Genomic DNA, 20,260 nt, shown 5'->3' with positions numbered 1-20,260 from the left:
GTGGAGCATCTAAGTGGCCAGGCCGGGCAAATGACGTCAGAGACCTCCTCTGATAGGAGGTCACCTGGTTAGGTGACTAATCCCCCTTTTAGGGCTATTTAAGGTCTCTCTCTCTTGCATGGGTCCTCTGATTCGGCTTGCAAGATTCCAGCAGGACTCCTCTGCAACCTTACTTCGACTGCTAGCAACTGGAATCGCGACTGTACCCTCCAGGAACCGACAATCCGTCATCCACGACGAAGCCTCTGCTTGCAACATTGTTTCCACGGCTCCTCCCAACTTCTGCAACATTTCCCTGTCTGTGCATCCTCTGAGGGCAGCAAGTCTTCTCCTGGACACTTCTGGACTTGGCCCCCTTCTTCCACAGGTCTTCCTCTTCAGGCATCCACCGCTGGTTTTGTGCAGTCTTGTCTGGGTGTTGAAGTTTCTTCATTTTCTTTCTTTTGGGTGGTTTGGGGAAAATCTAGTAGTTTACTCCTTTCCTCCTGTTCTCTAGGGGGCATTGTGGTACTTATCTTTGGGGTTTCCTAGCACCCTCAACTCCCCTCTACACATTCCACTTAGCTAGGTGGGGATCCTGTGTTTGCATTCCTTTTTTTTTTTTCTATATATGGTTTGGGCTCCCCCTAGGGTCACTATTGTCTAATTGCATTTGCAATGTTTTCTATCACTTTCTATGCCAATTGCTGATAACTAGTGTATATACTTAGTGGGTTGCCTCTCTAGCACTTTTTGGTATTGTCAGTGCTGTGTGACTACAGTGGTATTGCATGAGCTTTGCATGTCTCCTAGATAAGCCTTGGCTTCTCATCCACAGCTGTCTCTAGAGAGCCTGGCTTCTAGACACTGTCTACACTACACTAATAGGGGATACCTGGACCTCGTATTAGGTGTACCAGAGGAACCCACTACACCAGCTTCCTACAGATGGTATAGCGTTGACACAAACCTTGTTTTCTCAGTCAAGTAGCAGCTTTCCCCATCTCACCCTGGTGTCCAGGGGTCTTAGGGATGTGATGGTGTGAGGTTGGGTGCAGATCTATCATTCTGTTCTGACACTCTGGGAAATGGTGGAATGTTGGGTGTCTCAAATTACACCACTTGCCCTCTTTCAATTCAGTCTGACTGTAGACACCCGACGAAGAACGTTGTCTGTGCTGTGTCCTCGATAGTGAGTGAGGCTTTCACTATAATCACTGTGCCTGCTGTTTACTCTCCCATGAAGAGCAATGAACAGAGCGGCTTGTATAGGAAGGGAGAAGCAATGGCATGGAGAGGGTGGGGGGAGGGGTGGGGGTGGTATGGGGGAATGTATGGATGGATGGATGGATGGATGGATGGGTGAGTGAGTGACAGGACTTCTGGTAACACTGCAGCGTTTCGGAGAGAGAGAACACACAAATATGCCTTGAAATCCAGGACATCTGAACAGATGTGATCCCATTGAATTTGTTGCACAAATATGAAGTTGCCACAATCCCACATAACCCACCATCTGCTGCATAATAAGCAGATCTTATCCATAGAATGTTTTCTAGTGCAAATGGATCACAAGCTATTAAAATTGCAACTCCTGGGTGCATTGCCTCTCCTTTCACTTTAGAAAAGTTAACTTGCTGGTTTTCGTTTGCTGATTTTTGTGTTTATTCATTAATATAGGTTATTTTTATGCCCAGATAGTGATAGCCTGGCCATTTGATATAGGGCTTTTGTCTGCAAGCAGGAAGCAAAACGGAAGAAAATTTAATTCAAAGAGGGAGGCTGTTTTCCCGTCATATTCACGCCCGTTTTTTCCAAAGCCACTCCCTGCCCTCTCAAACTGATTTTAACCCCTTTTGTACTGGGTTAAATTTAATCTTCCTATTTTTTTCTCAGTTTTGTTGTTTTTTCTCAATTGTTTTGTGAATTTTTCTTCTTCAGTATGTCTGAGGAAGAGGATTCTCATTTTTTTATTTTTTTTAAAGAAACCTTAAAGTCCTTTATTAGGGACTCTGTTCAACAGGCAGTTTCTGTCTCAATGTTGGACATATCCAAAAACTGGGAAGCCTCCTTTTCTAAAATAATTTCTTCTTCTGACATGCCTTCTGCGCAAGGCAAGAAATGTGCAGCCACCCTTCCTGGGCCTTCAAAAGGCGTTTCTGTCTCCTTTGGTCCTCCCACCCGAGCGGTTTCTAAATCTGGAATCCCTTCCTCCCCTCTCCACATTACCTATTAAGAGACACTGATGACGATGGCGACTCTCTTGGTCACACGGATGATATGGACGGATCTTCAGATCCATATGTTTGTGGGCCTTCGGAGAAAAGGCGCAAAATTTCTCCTATTGACGGCGGTGCTGTCCACCCTGTGTCTCAGGGCTTGGTAGACCACTCGGGTGAACCTATGTTCGACCCTTCCTTCATGATTCATCCAAACTCTAAAGAATGGTTTCCGACTGACCATGTGGCAGACTATGCCTCTTTCTACTTAAGCCACTCTCTCGACAAGGTTACTAGAAACAAATTGAAATCTGAGTGTCCTCGTCCCTCCTTACCCGACAGTGTCACTGCTACCCCAGTCATTGACCCTAACATGCTGCTGGCATCTTTGGCCTCCAAGGAAGAGGGCCCTTCAGCTAAAGGATTATTGTTTGGAGATTCCTTCATAAACGAACTGAGCAAGTACATCCCCACCTTCGCCACCCCTGACAAAGCTCATCTTTCTATCAAGAAGATTTTTTTCATCACAGGTTTTCACCAGGGCTGGAAAAGGCAGGAGTCGCTTTGCCGGCCGCTCCCTCAGAGGTCAATATCCTAACCGAGACTACTACAACCAGCAGAACCAGCTTGATACCTACTCGGGATACAAGCCACGTTTCTATCCCCGTCGCTCAAGAGGGTATCGTACCAGAGGTTACGCCAGCAAAGGAGAGCAATTGTCCGGTAAGTGTTTTCAGTTCTGGCCTTCCTCCAGTAGGAGGCAGACTCGCTTTATTTCTAGATTCATGGTTACTTCTCACGTCAGATCCCTCAATAATTCAATCCATCCAAGGTTACCTTTTAGAATTTTAGCAAACCGCAAGTCAGTTCCTTTTTCCTCTTCCCCTTGTTTTTTCTCAAGAGCAAAACCAACTCCTCCATGATGAGATCTAGTCCCTCCTCTCCAAACAAGCCATAGAACGAGTTCTGTTCGACTCCTCTGATTTTTCTCAGTACCATTTTCTTGGTCCAAAAGAAAAAACAGAAGTTTCGACTAGTTCTCAACTTAAAGGAGTTCAACAACTTTGTTATTTATCGGCATTTCAAGATGGAAACTATCCTCCATCTCAGAGACATTTTGCTACAGAACGATTGGTTGGTCAGATTAGACCTCCTGGATGCTTATCTCACAGTACCAATTAATTCCTCACGCAGGAAATTCCTTCAATTCCAATGGCAAAACTCCTTCTACCAATTCAAGGTTCTTCCTTTCGGGCTCTCTTCGGCCCCTTGGTGTTTCACCAAGATTCTCAAACCTGTAGCGGCCTTCCTTCGATCTCATGGGGTCCGCCTGATCCTTTATTTAGATGACTTTCTCCTAATGGCACAGGACAAAAACCTTCTACTCGTTCAGTTACATTTTTGCCAGGATCTCCTACTCAAGTTAGGTTTCCTCATTAACTTTCAGAAATCAGCCCTCGTTCCAACTCAAAAACTAGAATTTCTCTGCTTTCTCATAGATACCACTCTTTCAATTCTTCAACTTCCCCAACACAAAGTCTCTTTAATCAAGAAAGAGATTTGTCACGCTTTATCCCTTCCTAACATCTCTCTCAGAACTTTAGCTCATCTAGTGGGGCTTCTCGCTTCCTCTATTCAAGCTATTTTCTCAGGTCCGCTGCATTATCGCGCTATCCAACGTTTGAAAATACGCCATCTTCACATAGGCCTCGCCTATTCCGATTCACTGGCTCTAGATTCCGAGTCCAAGGAAGAACTCCTGTGGTGGGTAACTTACTTAGATGCTTTGAAATGGGAGAACCATCTTCTCTACCACCCCAGATCTTGCATTAGAATCAGATGCAAGTCGGACTGGTTAGGGCGCAAGATGTGGTCAGTTCTCGACTGGAGGCGCGTGGTCTCTGAAGGAGTCCTTCTTGCACATAAACAGTTTAGAGATGCTTGCAGGTTCCTTTGCCATCCGCTCCGTTACAAAAGACAAGGTAAGTTGCACCATTCTTTTCAGGATGGACAACTTAACCGCCGTCAGACACATCAACCACTTAGGAGGCACCAGTTCCAAAATTCTATCTACCCTAGCAAAACATCTCTGGGAATATTGTCTTCCTGGTCAAATATCTGTCAAAGCCGTTTACCTCCCAGGCAATCTGAATACAGTGGCAGACTGGTACTCCAGACTTCTTCACGATTCCAGCGATTGGTAGTTGTACCCTTCGGTGTTCAATCATCTTATTTCCATCTTTGGCGTCATGTCCATAGACCTTTGTGCTGCTCGTCTCAATTCCCACCTTCCTTCCTTTTTCAGTTGGGGCCTGATCCGCAGGCTCTTGCCTCTGATGCTTTCCTCCAGATTTGGCCACCATCTCTTCTTTATGCTTTTCCTCCTTTCCTTCTGATTCCCCGAGTTCTTGCACAAGCACGCAACCAACAATCCACTCTAGTGCTAATAACCCCCTTTTGGCAGGCTCAGCCTTGGTATCCAACTCTTTTGGAATTAGCAGCCGACCGTCCGGTCTGGCTTCCTCATTTCCCCAACCTGCTGTTCCCCAGGGTTCACATCACCTTATGGTCCTCGACAACTCCTTGTTCCACATTGCTTGGAGGATTTCGGGTCGTCCTGGAGAACCTCAGGAATTTCAGAAGATGCTCTTAAACTCATCCAGCAGCCTAGAGCATCGGGTACCTCCAGAGCTTATAAATCCGCTTGAACCATTTGCTCCAGCTGGTGTATGGACAGGAGTTCAGATACCTTTTCAGCTGATGTAGTTCTAGTTGTGAACTTCCTTGCTTCCTTAGCCTCCCAGGGTAAGGCCTACCGCACTATCAACACTTAGAGATCGGCCATTTCCGCCGAACATCAGAGTCCATGGCAGACCGATTGGTGAACATCCCCTCATCTGTCAACTTTTAAAGGGAGAAAGATGTGTTTTTCCTCCATCTCCTAAATATAATATAATGTGGGACGTTAACCTGGTGTTGAAATTCTTTACGGCTTGGCAGGATAATGATCTGCTTTCTCTTAAGCAAGTCTCTGCAAAGTAGACTATGCTTTTATGTCTCATATCTCTAAAGCGTGTTTCAGATCTGAAAGCTTTGGATGTTACCTCCTTTTTCTTATCTCCTTTTGGTGTTTCTTTTCAGGTTCGAATACATACTAAAACTAACCTAGCATCTGTTCATTATCCATTTTTTTCCCTCTCAACCCAAACTGTGCGTTGGAAATTGTTTAAAGAGCTATGTGACTCGTACTGCAGATTTGAGATCATCCTCAGCCTCCCAACTTCTTATTTCTTTTCAGAAACCCCATAAACCTGTTTCGTCACCTACCTTGGCACTTTGGGTCAAATGGATCATGTCCTTAGCTGGGATCAATATAGACTCTTTTGGAGCCCATTCTGCCAGAGGGGCCATGGCTTCTCTGGCTTTCTGGGCCAGGGGCTCTTTACAGGATATTATCATGTCTGCAGACTGGTTGAATGCAAACATGTTTTAAACTTTTTGCTGTAAACCAATCTCTCATGTTTCAGACTCTGTTATTGCCATGCTTTGAACATGCATAATATGAGCCTCCGTCTTGTAATAAAATTGAGATTTTCCTAGCCTTGGTGTCAGAAAGGCTAGATTTTATTAAAGACACGGAGGTGAGTATTATCCCACCACTCAATTAACTCTTCCCTGTTCATTCATTTCAGTTCCAACTCCCTCTTCAGGCGTTGGCACCTCCTAGTCGACTTGAGGTTCTTCCATCAAGACAGGATTCTTTTTTCAGCGATTCTCCTTCCTGTGTTCAAGTCTACGCTCGCCAGCTTCAGGATTGCTTTATTGACATTTTCACTGTGATGACTATTTTCTGTACAGTTTTGTTCTTTACTTATTCTCCTTTTTAATTCTCGCATCAAGAAAAGAGAACTTGTTGTTCGCAGTCAAAGTATTAGTAGCTATACTCGATGTCCTATTGGTTGTCCTCATTGTGATGTCATTTTGTAGTTCACTTTTCTTGGGAAATATAGTTCATTTCTTGGCTGCTGTTTGAATTAAAAGCAAGACACCAAGGCTAGGAAAATCTCAATCTTAATGTATCATCAAAATAGATTTAGTTTTCATACAAAAGCATATTTACATCAGACCTTGTTCTTAAACTAGCAGTTATTTTAAGAGGACAACTTGATTTTAGAAGGATTCCAATCATGTTGCATTTTTATGCCCTTATCCCTTGAATCCTTATTTGTTTCCTAGAGAGAAGCGTGTACATAAATAAGAAATATACTTTACTGTGCTGCAGGGCAGGTTCTTAATGGGAAAGGGGTGCTTTCAAAGGCCATGTAATGTGACCGTAAAAAGGACCTAAAACTGAAGACAGTTTTTAGAGTGAAACTGTGATGAGTGGTATAAATGAGCCAGAAATTTTAGGTCGAGCCTAGACGGCTCTTGCACAGTCTCTTCAAGACATGTTGTTTATAGTTTGTGGTTTTAGCCCTCCCATTGACTTTTTTTATTTGTTATTTCCTCTGTCTATTAAAAATGCTTTCTTGCTGTTGGTTGTCATCGTTTTAGACCCATCTTCTGTGGTTTGTATCCTCCCACGGAGCACCGCTGAAATACTGGTATGTTTACACATTTGTGATTATCTGCCTGTTTTTTTGGGACGCAATTTTTTTTTTTCTTTCCTTTCTTTTCTGGTGGTTTCTGACTCCGTCCTCATGTTGCTTTCATTCTGACTCTGTCATGTTGTTCTTCCTTTTCTGGTTGTTTCCAAGTTCGTCCTCGTGTTGCTTTCATTCCGAGTACGTCCTCGTGTTGCTTTCATTTTGACTTTGTCTTCATCTTCTTTTGAATCCAGCTTTGTTGTCCTAATATGCAAATCAGCAAATTGAGAACATTTTTTATTAGCAGTTTCCGACTCTGTTTTCATGTGGCTTTGTTTTCGACTTGTCCCCATTATAATTTTAATCCAACGCTGTTGTTATGTTGCTTTTATTCTGACTTCGTCTTTGGCTTGTTTTGATTTGAACTATTGTTATAATTGGCATTCAATAATTTGGTTTAAAAAAAAAAAAGTATTAGCGGTTTCTGACTTTGTTTTTATGTTGATTTTATTCTGACTCCGTTTTATGTTGCTTTCATTTCAACTTCTTCTTTGTTGTTTTCATTTCAAATATGTCCCCGTCTTGCTTTTATTTCAACTTTGTCCTCATCTTCTTTTAAATCCAACTCTTTTATCATAATACCCAATTCCCTCTGTCTTGATGTTCTTTGGATTCTTACTCCGTCTTCATATTTCTTGGATTCTGACTACGTTTTTAAGTTGGTTGCATTCTGACTCCATCTTCATGTTTGTGGGATTCTGATAATCAAAACTCTGGTGATTAATGTTCTTTCTGGAGAGAGACCGTACTTTTGTCTAGTGGAAGCTTGGACTCATCATAAGGTAGCTCAGAGGGTTAACATTCCTGCTGCAAAGAACGTGTACTAGGCAGATCACAAAGTGCTTTTAATGTAAAAATGTCAAAATAACTCTGGTGAATAATGTTCTTTCTAGAGAGAACATAGTGTTATCTAGTGAAAGCTTTAACTTGTTATGGCAGTATGACTCTGTCTTGATGTTCTTTGGATTCTTACTCTGTTTTCATACTTCTGGGATTCAGACTACGTTTTTAAGTTGTTTGCATTCTGTCTCTGTCTTCATGTTAGGATTATGACAAAAAAAGGTCAAAATAACTGTGGTGATTAATTGTTCTTTCTGGAGAAAGAACATACTTTTGTCTAGTGGAAGCTTGAACTCCTAATAAGGTAATGCAGAGGGTTAATATGCCTATTGCAAAGAACATGTACGAGGCAGATCACAGAGTGCATTTAATGTAAACATTTCAGTGGGAGATCCTTTTGTTGTTCTAAAGAGGAAAAAAGTATGCTTTTCTCTAGTGGTGTCACTCTACCATACAGTGATTTGGGCTAATTTATATTAACAACCTATTTACAGCCAAGACTTTGACATCCTTTGTTGTGGAAGGTAACATCTTCAGACATGCAAGAGCCAGCGGCGGCTCCTCCACTATGGAGGAGGAGCGTTGCCTCCCAGCAGCAGCAGACCTTTTACAATAAAACAATAATAAACTGTTTATTATCGTTTTATTGTAAAAGGGGCAGGGCTATGGGGCATGACTGAGGGGGAATGCACAGCACTCCCCTCCGGCCGTCTCGGGCCAGCCAAACACACATGCACACTGGGCTCTCTCCAACCCGGCACTGTGTTGCCTGGTTGGAGACAGCAGACAGAGGCTCCCACTCTGCCTCGTAGCGCCAAGTCAGGGCACTCTGGCCAATCCTAACGCTGCTTTCATGTTGCCAGCAGCATGAAAGCAGCGTTAGGATTGGCTGCAGGGCAGGCTGGAATCCTTTGCCTACTGTGAGGATCGAGGGTTGCGGAGGCAGCGAGGAAGGTAAATGTTATTTTTTTAATGATTGTTCCCCCCCACCCTCCTTGGGCCATGCGCCGCACTGCCTCTTTTCACCCCCTGTGAGGCGTGCGTACCAGCCACAGTTGACAGTATTTGGAATGCTTAGTTTTCACTTTGATGTTTTAAACTTGGGTAATATTTACCATATGTGTACCTAAGATGTGTACTGGGTTTCTTTTGTTTTGAAGTTCGACATTGTTATCCGCATAACTTTGAAGAAAAGATTAATTCACAAAACAGTGACCTTGTCATCATATGCCCACTACAAGCACTTTTATCATGCTTTTATACTGTGCGGGTTAATATGCCTGCTGCAAAGAACATGTACTAGGCAGATCTCAGAGTTAATTTAATGTAAAATGACTTCATTATCCTTACTAATACTAAACAATAGCAAAAAAAACTTAAACAGTAAACCTGCATTCACATCAAAAAGGCGAGGCCTATTGGCGATGCCAATGCTTGTTATTACAAAAGTGTGTGAATGTAGGCTAGTTTCTCCGTGCACGAAAACCAGGGTGTAGATTGCAGTTTGCCCTACATAGAGCTGTCGGGTGAGATGCAGTGTTGGTGTAAGCGTGTCAAAATAACTAATAATGCCAGAATATATCCTGCATAACCTGTCTTTATGTCCGAATTGTGGCACATGACAGTCGCTGTGCTAACAAAAACAGCACTTGCCTCAATGATACACCGCAAACTGACATCCGGCAGAACACATTGGACGAGCTCCTAACACGCATCTAACATGGCCCAGATGTGCCATAAAGTGTGCTGTCACGGTAGCAGACTTCAAACCAGAAAGCCAGATAAGCAGACACACACACATCCAGCAACCCTGCATGTCTGCGAACATAGAAGGTGCAGAAGCCATTGGCGAAGTGCGCCTTCCTTAATCTTTAAATACAAAAAACATTCAGCAGCAGCTTAATGAATAAGGCAGAACTACTTGAGGAAAGAATCTGGACAGAACACCGTGGACACGTCACCAAAAGCTGAATCACACTACTGCCTGCCGGGCTAACGTGGGAACCATGTAGCATGTCACAGGGTCGCAAGCCCCTTTACTTTGCCATACTACAGGCATCCACTTGTGGCCTGGTCCTTCTGTTACCCCTAGACGGAATTGTTTCGAGAGAGGTGGAACAGTGGTGTGGAGTGGGCAGAATTACAGCTGTGTTGGGTAGTGCGAATGTGATATGGGATTTTGTGTTGTGGCATTTCTTGGCAGTTTACAGGTATGACATTTGGGTGAAAAATGTGTTTTTGGAAATAAATGCTGTTTGTGCTCTAAAGTTGCCAAAATGCCGGTGTGTCTGGCTTTTAGGGTATGAAATTAGAACAGGCTCCCTTGACATTTCAGAGGATCATGCAAACGCCTGTTCCCCACCGTTGTCCACAAACTGCATTGTGTAAGTATCTTTATAGATTGTTGGACCACGATGCAAGGGTCAAGTGGCAAAGAAATTGAATACATTAACCTAGTGTCGTCTCTGTACTCTTTGAGTAATCTACAAATTCTGTTCTAAACTATCCTGTCTCCATTTTGTTTGCATAATTTCTCTCTTGTAGTCCTTTTTTTTCTCTAAATTCTCTTACTATTGCCGAAAGCTGTTACAGAGACCGATTTCGTATGCTGCTGACCTTGGATTTCAGCATCGTCTACCCAAGGAGCCCGGTAACTGTTTTCCCCAAGGTACATTTTATGGCTGATCACTTGTTTACGGTGTATCTGGCCTTGGTGTACGTTTAGCGGAAACAAAGCCCCGGTATCTATTAAAACGACTTTTTTTGTGTTAAAGCGCTACATGTCGACCATGAAATGTTTAAACTGGAGACTATTTAGAGTATTCGAAATGTCACTTAAAACGTATGTGTGTTGAAGGCTGATTTCCGTACTTTTCGTACTTCGTGACTGATTTGCGTGAAAGGACTCCCGGTCGTGTAATGCCTTGCCCTTGGGCCTTATTCCTTTTCTTATTCCCTGTAAGCACGGGATCGACATTTTATGTCCAAGAGATTCATTTCCCGCCTCGGGCAGAATCACGGGGTCATATGTGGCCGACTCTTGGCGTTATTCCTAGACATAAGATGCCTTTTGTTATGATTTGTGTTCGTCTGGCCATGTGATAACGTCACTGTGCCGGACTGCGTGCTTAACGCGCAAGTGATGGGAATCCTGTGCTTTCCAGTTATGAATAACTCCTTTTCCTCTTTCACTTCCAGGTCATGGAAAAAATCACAAAGACGCGGCCTCTGTCCGGGCAACGCACCCTATACCCGCAGCGTGTGGTGTGTACTATTTTGAGGTGAAGATTGTGAGCAAAGGAAGAGATGGGTGAGTTGCGTTTTTTAATTTAACCTGAACTTGTTACGGATTAATACGTGTGTACCACACAGCCGGTTGAACTCCACTGCGCTCTATATGTAGCAAAGGTCAAAGGTGGATCCTGGGCTTGGAGGCTATATCGGTGTAGTTAGCAGGTGGCAGCCTGCTACTGACTTCTGGAATGGCACGATCGCTTGTCACTGCTGTGCCCGGCAGTGCTGCCCTCCCTTTTCTTATTTGGCACTCCACGCCTCTTTTTATTTCCAAGAAACGTTGTGTAATCGGTAATCATTTGCATCTATACCAGATTCGCCTCATTCCAGTTCCCAGTGCTAACACTGTATCTGGTCCCATTCGGCCTTCTGGCCCGGCTCAATTTCTATCTGATTTCAGGGGCATAGTTCCCTTTGGTAAGTCTCTGGGACCCATTTACTATTTTTTGTTGCTATATTTTTTTCATTCAAAAATAGCATTCAGGAGGTCCATGTTCCAATCTGGCTCTAGAGCCCACGGACTCGATAATAAATATCCCACTGTCTGAATTTCCAGTTTTTGGTATTAGACTGCAGAGTCCTCAAGTTGTCCATGGCCACTTCACTTTTTTACTTTACATTAATGCACACTAGGACATTTCCGGATTTTATATGATCAATAAAAGTAAAAAATAAAAAAAAAAAACGAAAAAACCCCTGATAAAGAAGTTTTTGGAGTGCATGGCATACTACTGCATTAACCCCAGAGCTCAGTAATCGCTGTTTTCAGTGACTGAGTCATGTCACCTACGTGTCCCATTAAAGACACTGCTGATGCCAGTCGGGTGAGTGGGTGTTCTTGTACTACAGCTCATCCTTTATGCTTTACAGTCGTTTGCCGAATCAAAATTGTTTCCTTAGTTACTATGATCTCAAGGTGATGACTGCGTTTGTCAATTGTCCTACTTTTAAGTGACCTAGATTGCATAGATACCTTTGACTTATTAACTCTTTGATAAAGGTGGCAGGTATCTGGTCCCTTTTATTATTGACTCTGATGAGTAAAGAGGACTGAATTTTACATTTTAATTTATGGGGACTGTCAAGAGAAGCAACCATGCAACCTTTCCGGTTATAAGTTATTTATTACAACAACCAGAGAAAGCTAGAAACCTTCCTGATTTAAAGTATCACTCGCGTTTATTTTTTGGATAGGTTGTGTTGAAGAAAAATGTTTTTTTTTTTTCAGCTGCCCCCACCTTTTTTTAATACATAGATCCTGAGAAAAGCATAAGAATTTCTCTAGTACTGGCCCTCTTTGCAATATGTGAAGAGGATGACTTGTTTCTAAAATTAAGTGGGTATAAGAAAGCTTTTATTGCTGAAGTTATGTCTTTTCAATTTGTTTACACGCTTCCAATGTCAGTTTCTGACAAGTTGTCCGAAAATTGACATCTTCATTTGATATTTCAGTTCTTGAACCTGAGGGTATTTAATGTCTTGACAATAGGTCCTGGAATAACTCAAGATAACTGTGTTTAGTGATAGCCGGTGTCTTGATAAAAGCAGAGATTTAGAGGGAGGAGGGCTCTTTCTTTGAATATTGTTTATAGATGTGCACTTATAAGCCACAAGCAGGTTTCGTTGATGCTGATTTCTCCATTTTCAGCCCGTGTGTTCAGATTTAAATTTGTCACATTGCGCATCCATAATTTGGTGCTTGTATTCAGGGTTTGGTTTTACTGATACTTATGCCAAACTACCTCTTAAAAGTTAACACCAATGTGGATCAACTATCAGACAACTAGATTGCTTATTTCCTTCTTTTTTTTAAAAATAAAATGTTGTGCATCACCTTGCTGTTACTTATGAGCCCTTACTGTTTTAGAAGGGATTGGGTCGTTAAAGTTTGTCCTTTGATTCAAAGAGATCTGCATACAGGCGTTAAGCTCTTAAACGTCCAGTGACTGATTTATTGTCTTGCTTAAGATGTTTTCGCAGTTTTGCTTGTACAAAGTACGTTTGCTAAGGCAGGTTTTTTGTAGCGTGTACTGAACTTGCTTCTCGACAACAATTGAAGTGCTTTGAGACATGCATTGGGTGGCCACATTTTAGGATGTTCAGCTACACTTTCCCTGCCTAGTTCTGTCATTTTTACATTCTGTTGATTGCTTTTTTGGGCAGCGTGGGCCAAATGGTTATGGTAATTTAGATGAGCTTTCACAAGAGCTCTTTGTTAATTCCACATGATATACAGTAATGCAAGGGTTTTCTTGAGCAAGGGCAGTTGCTAGTTGATGCCATCATCTACAACACCAGCCTTGGGTTTAAATGAGAATTCAGCATCAAGAAGTGCTCCAGTTTTTTTCATCATTGCTGCGGACTGTGTACCCAAGTTAGGTGGGTAGTTAAAAGGGAACTGCTTGTGATCCTAACCCTGACAGCAAGAGCATCTCGGTCTCGGTTCTATTGAGCTGCAGGAAACTTTCATGGATTGATTGAATACACAGGTCTAGACACTTGGAGATATTTATCCAGACTTCGAGGCTCCTTAGTACTTGGAAGTGGTTTAGGGTGTCATCAGCATATACCTGACAGTGCATTCCCGGCTGTTATAGGATTTGAGCCAGAGGGTCTATAAAGATATTCAACAGCAGAGGCGATAAGTCATATTCTGATGGCAGTCCTCATTCAACTTGTACGTAAGTCACCGTTGACCTAGCGTACACTTGTTGGCTTTAGTTGCTAAGGAAAAAAAATGCTGAATGGTCAGATATCCCTCCCAAGTTTTATAATCTCATCAAGAGTTTGCAGTGTTCCACCAGCATGCAGAACGGAGTCTGTAGACTCAAATAATAGTATATGGATGACTCCGTCTTATCGATTTTGACTCTATTTAAAACTGTTTGCACTGTTTATGTTTTGACTTTTAGTGGATAACAACAATTGAAGCATTTCTCGGGGGTATAATTTTTGGCATTGCTTTACTGGAAGTCCTCTCAACGGACGAAGTAACTACAGGTTTAACATTTATTTACTTGTTATGTGAGGTAAATATTACTTGGATTTAGGGTAGCAGGTTGTCTCATTGGTTCTTATACATAGTGTGGCAGTAAACTGGTCGTCTTTTTCACATACTAACACCTGCATGGTTGGGTCTGCTACTTTGATATTGGTTAATTTGTCTTTGATAGTATTGGTGGCACATGATTTTTGTTGAATTATACTCACAATGGGGCATCTCTACACTAACAATTTATCACTTCAGTATATAGCAATTGGGTATTGGTCAATGAAGTGGGGTCCTTTCTTTCAATTCACTTGTTTCAGATTCAATTGATTTTAACATGATTTACTGGCCCATGTTTATTATTGTTATTTCTATGGCCTTGTTGTTTAGGAGGCTTGTATATTACGAAGCAACTAAGTTTCAGCCCTGAAGAAGTCTTGTGACGAAACGCATGTTGGCTGTGATGTCATTATGAGAACGATGGACAATTAACTATTGATCAATTAATGAGAAGGATGGAAGATTAATTAATGATCCATAATAACGAACTAGGAATCTAATACGGAACTAATTTTTTTGATTCCTTATATATAAGGAATGGATTTACAATGTGTTTTCTAAGGAGTGTGGAAAGACACGGAATTCGCGAGAGGAGATTTGACATGATTAAGTTGTAATTAAAATTCTGGAATAATGTATTTGATGCAAGTTTAAAGATTTCGGGTATGAGGAGATACATAATAAGGAATCTTGACAGAAGCATATATTATATGTTAGGATTATGAGGTTTGAAATATCATTGTTAGCGCCTTTCTTTGGTTTTTACTAATGATGAACTATTGTGCAGAACTTGATATTGAAGAAACTGTTGTAAGTATTGCTGATATCGGATATTAGCTCAACAAGTGCCTCAGTATTGTTGTAGAATTTAATTGATTTACTCGTCCAATCAATGTAGGGGTTTTGAGGGTGTATGCCCCATTGTAGTGCACCGTTGTGGATATAGTTGTCTAACCAATGGAATTTTTAATACTTGGTGTGCAATTTCTCCCTTAAGATTACACCCTTTTCGGTGATATTTGCTGTGTTACACCATATGCTGGGCTTCTGATGCATCAAAGGATTTCAGGACAGCTTGTTGGTCTTCATCAAAGTGAGAAGCTCCTTTGTAATGTGTGCCAGATTAGTTTTAGTTCCCAGGGCGTGGCAAGGAGACCAACAGTGGCAGACACCCAAACGCCAAGCTCAGCACCGGCTGCTGTCTGTGCATGTGGTGGTGCATCTGTGCCCCAGCTAGCACCTATCGTTGACTCCCCCGTCCTGCTACGAGAGCGTGAGCAGGGGAGCCTGGAGAAGCAACTGAACTGCCCAAGGTTGGCTGCAGTGGTGCTGCCCAGTCCGGGGAAGGACGTGAAGCGTGCACTGGAGTCCTGAACCCGCCGGTCTGGGCCTGCAGCTTGCCCATGCAAATAGGGGGCTTGGAGCCAGGCATACGCACCAGGTGGACATGGGTGGTGCCTTCCGAACGCCAGCGATGGAGACCAGCCAGGCAGGGCTGACTGTCGACAAGTGAAGCCCTGAGGGACGGTGAGGCGGCCCGAGCATGGCAGTAGCGAGGGTAACAAACCTGCCAGAGACGTCATGCCTTGTTTTGACTGCTAGCGCGGATTAGACTGATTGCGGTTGAGAGTTGTGCCCTGGCTTGCGAGAGGCCTCAGGAGGTGCTGTACTGGGTGCGTGGCTTCAGTTGGGTCAGGCTGACGGCCGGAATTGGGAAGACATCCTAATTGAGTGGAGGCGGACTGCCTGGGGATTGGAGCCACATGGGCCTGTGGAAGCTGAGTGGTGCAGCTGTTGCGGCCCTGGACTTCCTAGCAGTCCTGCTTGGGGCAGTAGCTGCAGACACAATGAGGAGGTAAGCTGGGGACGCGCTTTCTTCCAGGCAGACTGCTGGGTGAGCATCTGTGGATCCTTGGAGTCCCCTGGGAGGGGAGGGGAACTGGAGTCGAGTTCAAACAGGAAATCAACCCCATTTTCATTCTCTCATGACCCTTCTGATGAAGAGCTGACTGCCATAGACCTGACCCTATTCTGGGGTCCCGCTGCCTGATGAAGGGAACATTGAGGTGGAGAAGGGTGGTGTAGACTCCTGGCATGCCTACATCCGGCAGCCCCCAGGCTTACTGAGCAGGCTGTCACGGAGGCCTCTGCTTGATGTCCTGGAGATTCTTGCCAGGCTTCCTGGAATAATAAACCCACCTTTAAAGAGAAATAGGCCCCATGGCAGAAAGAGGGGAGGATACCCACAGCCACTAGGGCAGTTGATGGAAGTATCATAAGGGAGGGGTGGACCTCGGAAACAGGCCGACCTTGCCCCACAAGAAAAACAATTGCTGGAGGGGGCGATACCCTAACCCTCGGAATGCGGTGCCCAATGGGACAGGCTCGCTGCTGATGCAGAGCTGAAAGGATGGGCAGGCAGAGGGCGAAGTCACAAGGGCTGCTCTAAGGCCAGAGCATTAGTCCATTTTGAAACTACGACTATAATAATTGATAAAGAGTGGAGATATGTCCTGGTAGAGGGTAGACTGTGTGGTACGCCAATAGTACTGGGAAGCATATATGCTCCAAATCAGGACTACTCTACACTTGTGGCATCTCTTCCCATCACAGTTAAGCAGTGTGAGGGAGGGGGCCTTACTCTTGAGGGGGATAACTTTAATTGTGTTCTGTACCCATATTAGACCGATTGACCCCCACCGGGGCTCAGGCACATAAGATAGCAGTAGGTATGAGAGAATTACTTACACAGTGGGACATGGAAGATGTGTGGCGCATGCAGCACACTCACGACAGGGACTATTCTTCTATTTCTTGCATGTATAAATTACATATCAGAACAGATAGGTATATCTGCTCTAGGGGACTTTGCTGATCCATCAAACACATTGAATACTTGGGAAGAATGTTGTCAGGTCACAGTCCCCTCATACTGACCCTGCAACTGGTTGATGAACATCCTGCAATACAGAGCTGGCACCTCCACACAGCAGTCCTTGAGGACATGCCATTCAGGGGCATTCTACGCAACTGGATAGTCCACTACTTTGAGGATAACTCTGTTTTGGCCTCTGACAAACTAGTGGAGTGGGATGCATTCAAGACAGTTATGCATGAACAATGCCTGAGCCACACGGTGGGGATCCACTGGGATCTTCACAGACTGCTGTCCCAGCTAGAAGCAACACGCAGGGCTTAGACGGGAAGGCCCCCGCTAAACTGCTCAAAGCTTGAGAGCTATAGAACACGACAGTGGAACGTCTACAGTGTCACGATTATAGAGACTATGTGGCCCACACGTAGGAAGAGGAGATAGACCAGAACAGCTGTTGGCATGGTTGGTCCAACCAGAGGGTAGAGTCTCCCCCATTACATGAGTGAAGTCAAGTGACAGGACAATTCTTCCACCCCTCCCCCTGACATTAATGCAGCATTAAAAAAATTATTAAATTACGCAAATCCGATACAGGGACTGGACTCTGTGGGTGACCCTGAGGTACTCCTGAATCTGGTGATGCTGCGGAGGATTTCAGCAGCTGAGTTTTTTTGTCATTGGAGGCTGCAGTGTTAGCGGCACCAATAACCTCCCCAAAAATCAAGACCCCGGTTAGGGGCATGGCATCAGGCAAGTTGCTGGGACCTGATGGCTTCCCCCTTGAGTTTATGCAGCTTACGCTGAGATACTAATTTCACAGCTAGTGGCCCTATATAAAAAGGCATTGGGGAGGCACCCGGACTCCCTTACTAAAAACCTTGGCGCATGAGGCCAGTACAAGCTTTTACAGACCACTCTCTGTACTTGGTACTAAGCAGGGGGCTCTCCTAATTCCTGAAAATACACACACCTAAATTGATACACTCTGACCAGAACAGGTTCATCCCGGTTAGGAACACTTAGACAACTGTAAAACATAGCTCACAATAGAGACTGGTCTGACCACCTACGGGCTATGATGATATCAGTAGACCTACAGAAGGCTTTCAACACCGTGAGGTGGGACTTCATGGAGGCTTTAATGCTTCATATGGGGCTGGGGAAGGGCTGGACAGCATGGGTGAGGCTTCTGTATACGAGACCCTCTGCCTGGTTGAAATCTGGCCACCCCATTTCAGATCTGTACAATATAGTCTGGGGGGGTGGGGGCCAGACAGGGATGCCCACTTTCTCCCCTGCTTTTTGCACTGGCCATAGGAACTCTGGCTGAGTATGTCAGGCTGAGCCTCCGGGGGAGGCGTTTCACAGTTGAGGGGAACAACATAATCCCTCTACACAGATTTACTTGTGGGATGGGGAAGAGGATATCAGCACCACCCTATGACGCTTCAAGGAATATGGGTCCTTTTCTGGTCTACGGGTTAACCGGGCTAAGACTTTCATGTTTCCGATAGCCAGCGGGACCCTTCAACCTGCTGGATGCCCTCTTCACATAGTATGGTCACCACACACATTTAAATATTTAGGTATGTCAATCAACTCGTACTTGTAGAGTGCTGCTTGTCACCTGCGAGGGTATCCAGGTGCTTGTTTCCGATCTCAGTTGAAGAGGCAGGTCTTGATCCCTTTCCTGAAGACAGTGAGCCAGGGAGCAGTGCGGAGGGGCAGGGTGTTCCAGGCTTTGGCGGCTAGGTGAAAGCAGGAGCATCCTCTCGAGTGGCTGTAGCATATGTGGGTTATCTCTGCCTGGGCTCGCTGCGCGGATCGGATGTTTCTGGGTGGTCGGTGGAAATGCAGGTGTTAGTTCATGTAGGCAGGTCCTAGGTTCTGGGGGGCTTTGTTGGTGTGAGTCATGAGCTTAAAAGGACATCATTTCTGGACCGGAAGCCAGTGGAGGTCCTTCAGGTGATGTGTTTTTTTTTTTGGCAGATTGAGAACTAGTCCGGCCGCTGTATTTTGAATTGTTTGGAGTCTTCATGAGATCGGTGGAGGTGCCTGCGTACAGTGAGTTGCTGTAGTCAAGTCGGCTAGTCAATAGGTCTACCTACGACACCTCTGACTTGCTAGAGGGTAACCTTGGTAAAGCATTATGTCTCTGCAATCCTGTCTCTCCTTCTGGAAATCCTTGAAACTCCCAATCATAGCTAAAATTTCACTTTCTAAAATGATCATGCTCCCTAGACTGCTCTATTACTTTGCGAACTTGCCAGTCCAGGTCTGGTGTCATGGTTTAGGCAGCTGAACTCCCTTTTGAGGGAACTGATCTGGGAGGAGGGCAGACAGCGTGTCTCGCTTGTGACCCTACATCGCAACTCCCACGCCCTGGAGGGGGAACTTGGGGTCCTAGACTTGGAGCTCCACCTCTTGGCGGCGCAGCTCCCATGACTAACGTTCTGGCTGGACTGGGCTGTAGTGTCAGAAATGGGACAGATCAGGACAGACCCCAACCACAAGGCTCTGCTGGCAAAGCTGCTATGACTCAAGAGCAGATCCTGAAGCCCAACCTCCTATTGACCATGGCGCTGAGTTGCTGGCACCGAAGTGCGAACTGGCGATGGTGGGACTGCTGCATGACTACTTTGACATCTGTATGTTTTGCCCCATGACAAGTTTACAAATGTAGTGTACTGTTAGGTCCATCAGCCCCGTCTGGTCGCAGGGATATACAGTGTTTGTTGATTGTCGAAAAACATGCGGTATCTAGAGTCCACAACAGAGCATCAGCTTACAGTGATATTTTACTGTGTTCTGAGCACACATCAATCCACGTTGTAGACCAAATGAAAGAAAATTGGGAATTCATGAACCTTATGCATTTTTTTTTTAACTGTGCCTAAGATACTGAGTTTACGAATAGAAGTATTGTTTAACTCTAAATTTGTGGTTGCCCATACTATCGTGATTCAGAGGCCATTAAGCAAAATGTTTTCTTTCTTGTAAACATGCTTACACTTAAAAGCCAAACATGGAGGGAAATTCAGTTGATAATGTTGTACTGTGCATAATTCCCACACTTTTCCCAATACAAATGGTCCCCTACTTGTGTGGTTAGGCCTGTCACTCATGGCGCTATACGCTCCAAAACACAGTATGGAGAAATCAGATTTTCACCATTAACAATGACGCATTTTGCCAATGTGGGAAGCTGGTGTATTCGGGCTGGCCCGCAATGGAATAGCACACAGCCGAATGCTGTGACGAGCTGCATGCCCCCTTTTCTTCCCTGCTTTCTAGGGATCTTCCCACACCCCAGGTGATGGGGGAGCAATTGGGAGTGTACTCTCCTTAAGTGTATCCT

General features: G+C 44.3%; 1 protein-coding gene across 1 annotated transcript in view; it reads left to right on the top strand.

Moving 5' to 3' along the window:
- The window catches only part of RANBP10 (RAN binding protein 10), a 557,257-nt gene that overhangs the window by 40,640 nt on the left and 496,357 nt on the right, over positions 1–20,260 (top strand). Inside the window, exon 2 of the mRNA XM_069217570.1 lies at positions 10,883–10,994. Within this exon, the coding sequence (XP_069073671.1) occupies positions 10,883–10,994 (112 nt within the window). The remainder of the gene's footprint in view (positions 1–10,882; positions 10,995–20,260) is intronic.

This window comes from Pleurodeles waltl, chromosome 12 (assembly GCF_031143425.1).
Source record: "Pleurodeles waltl isolate 20211129_DDA chromosome 12, aPleWal1.hap1.20221129, whole genome shotgun sequence".
NCBI classification, from domain to species: domain Eukaryota; kingdom Metazoa; phylum Chordata; class Amphibia; order Caudata; family Salamandridae; genus Pleurodeles; species Pleurodeles waltl.
This window is presented reverse-complemented; position numbering and strand designations above follow the sequence as displayed.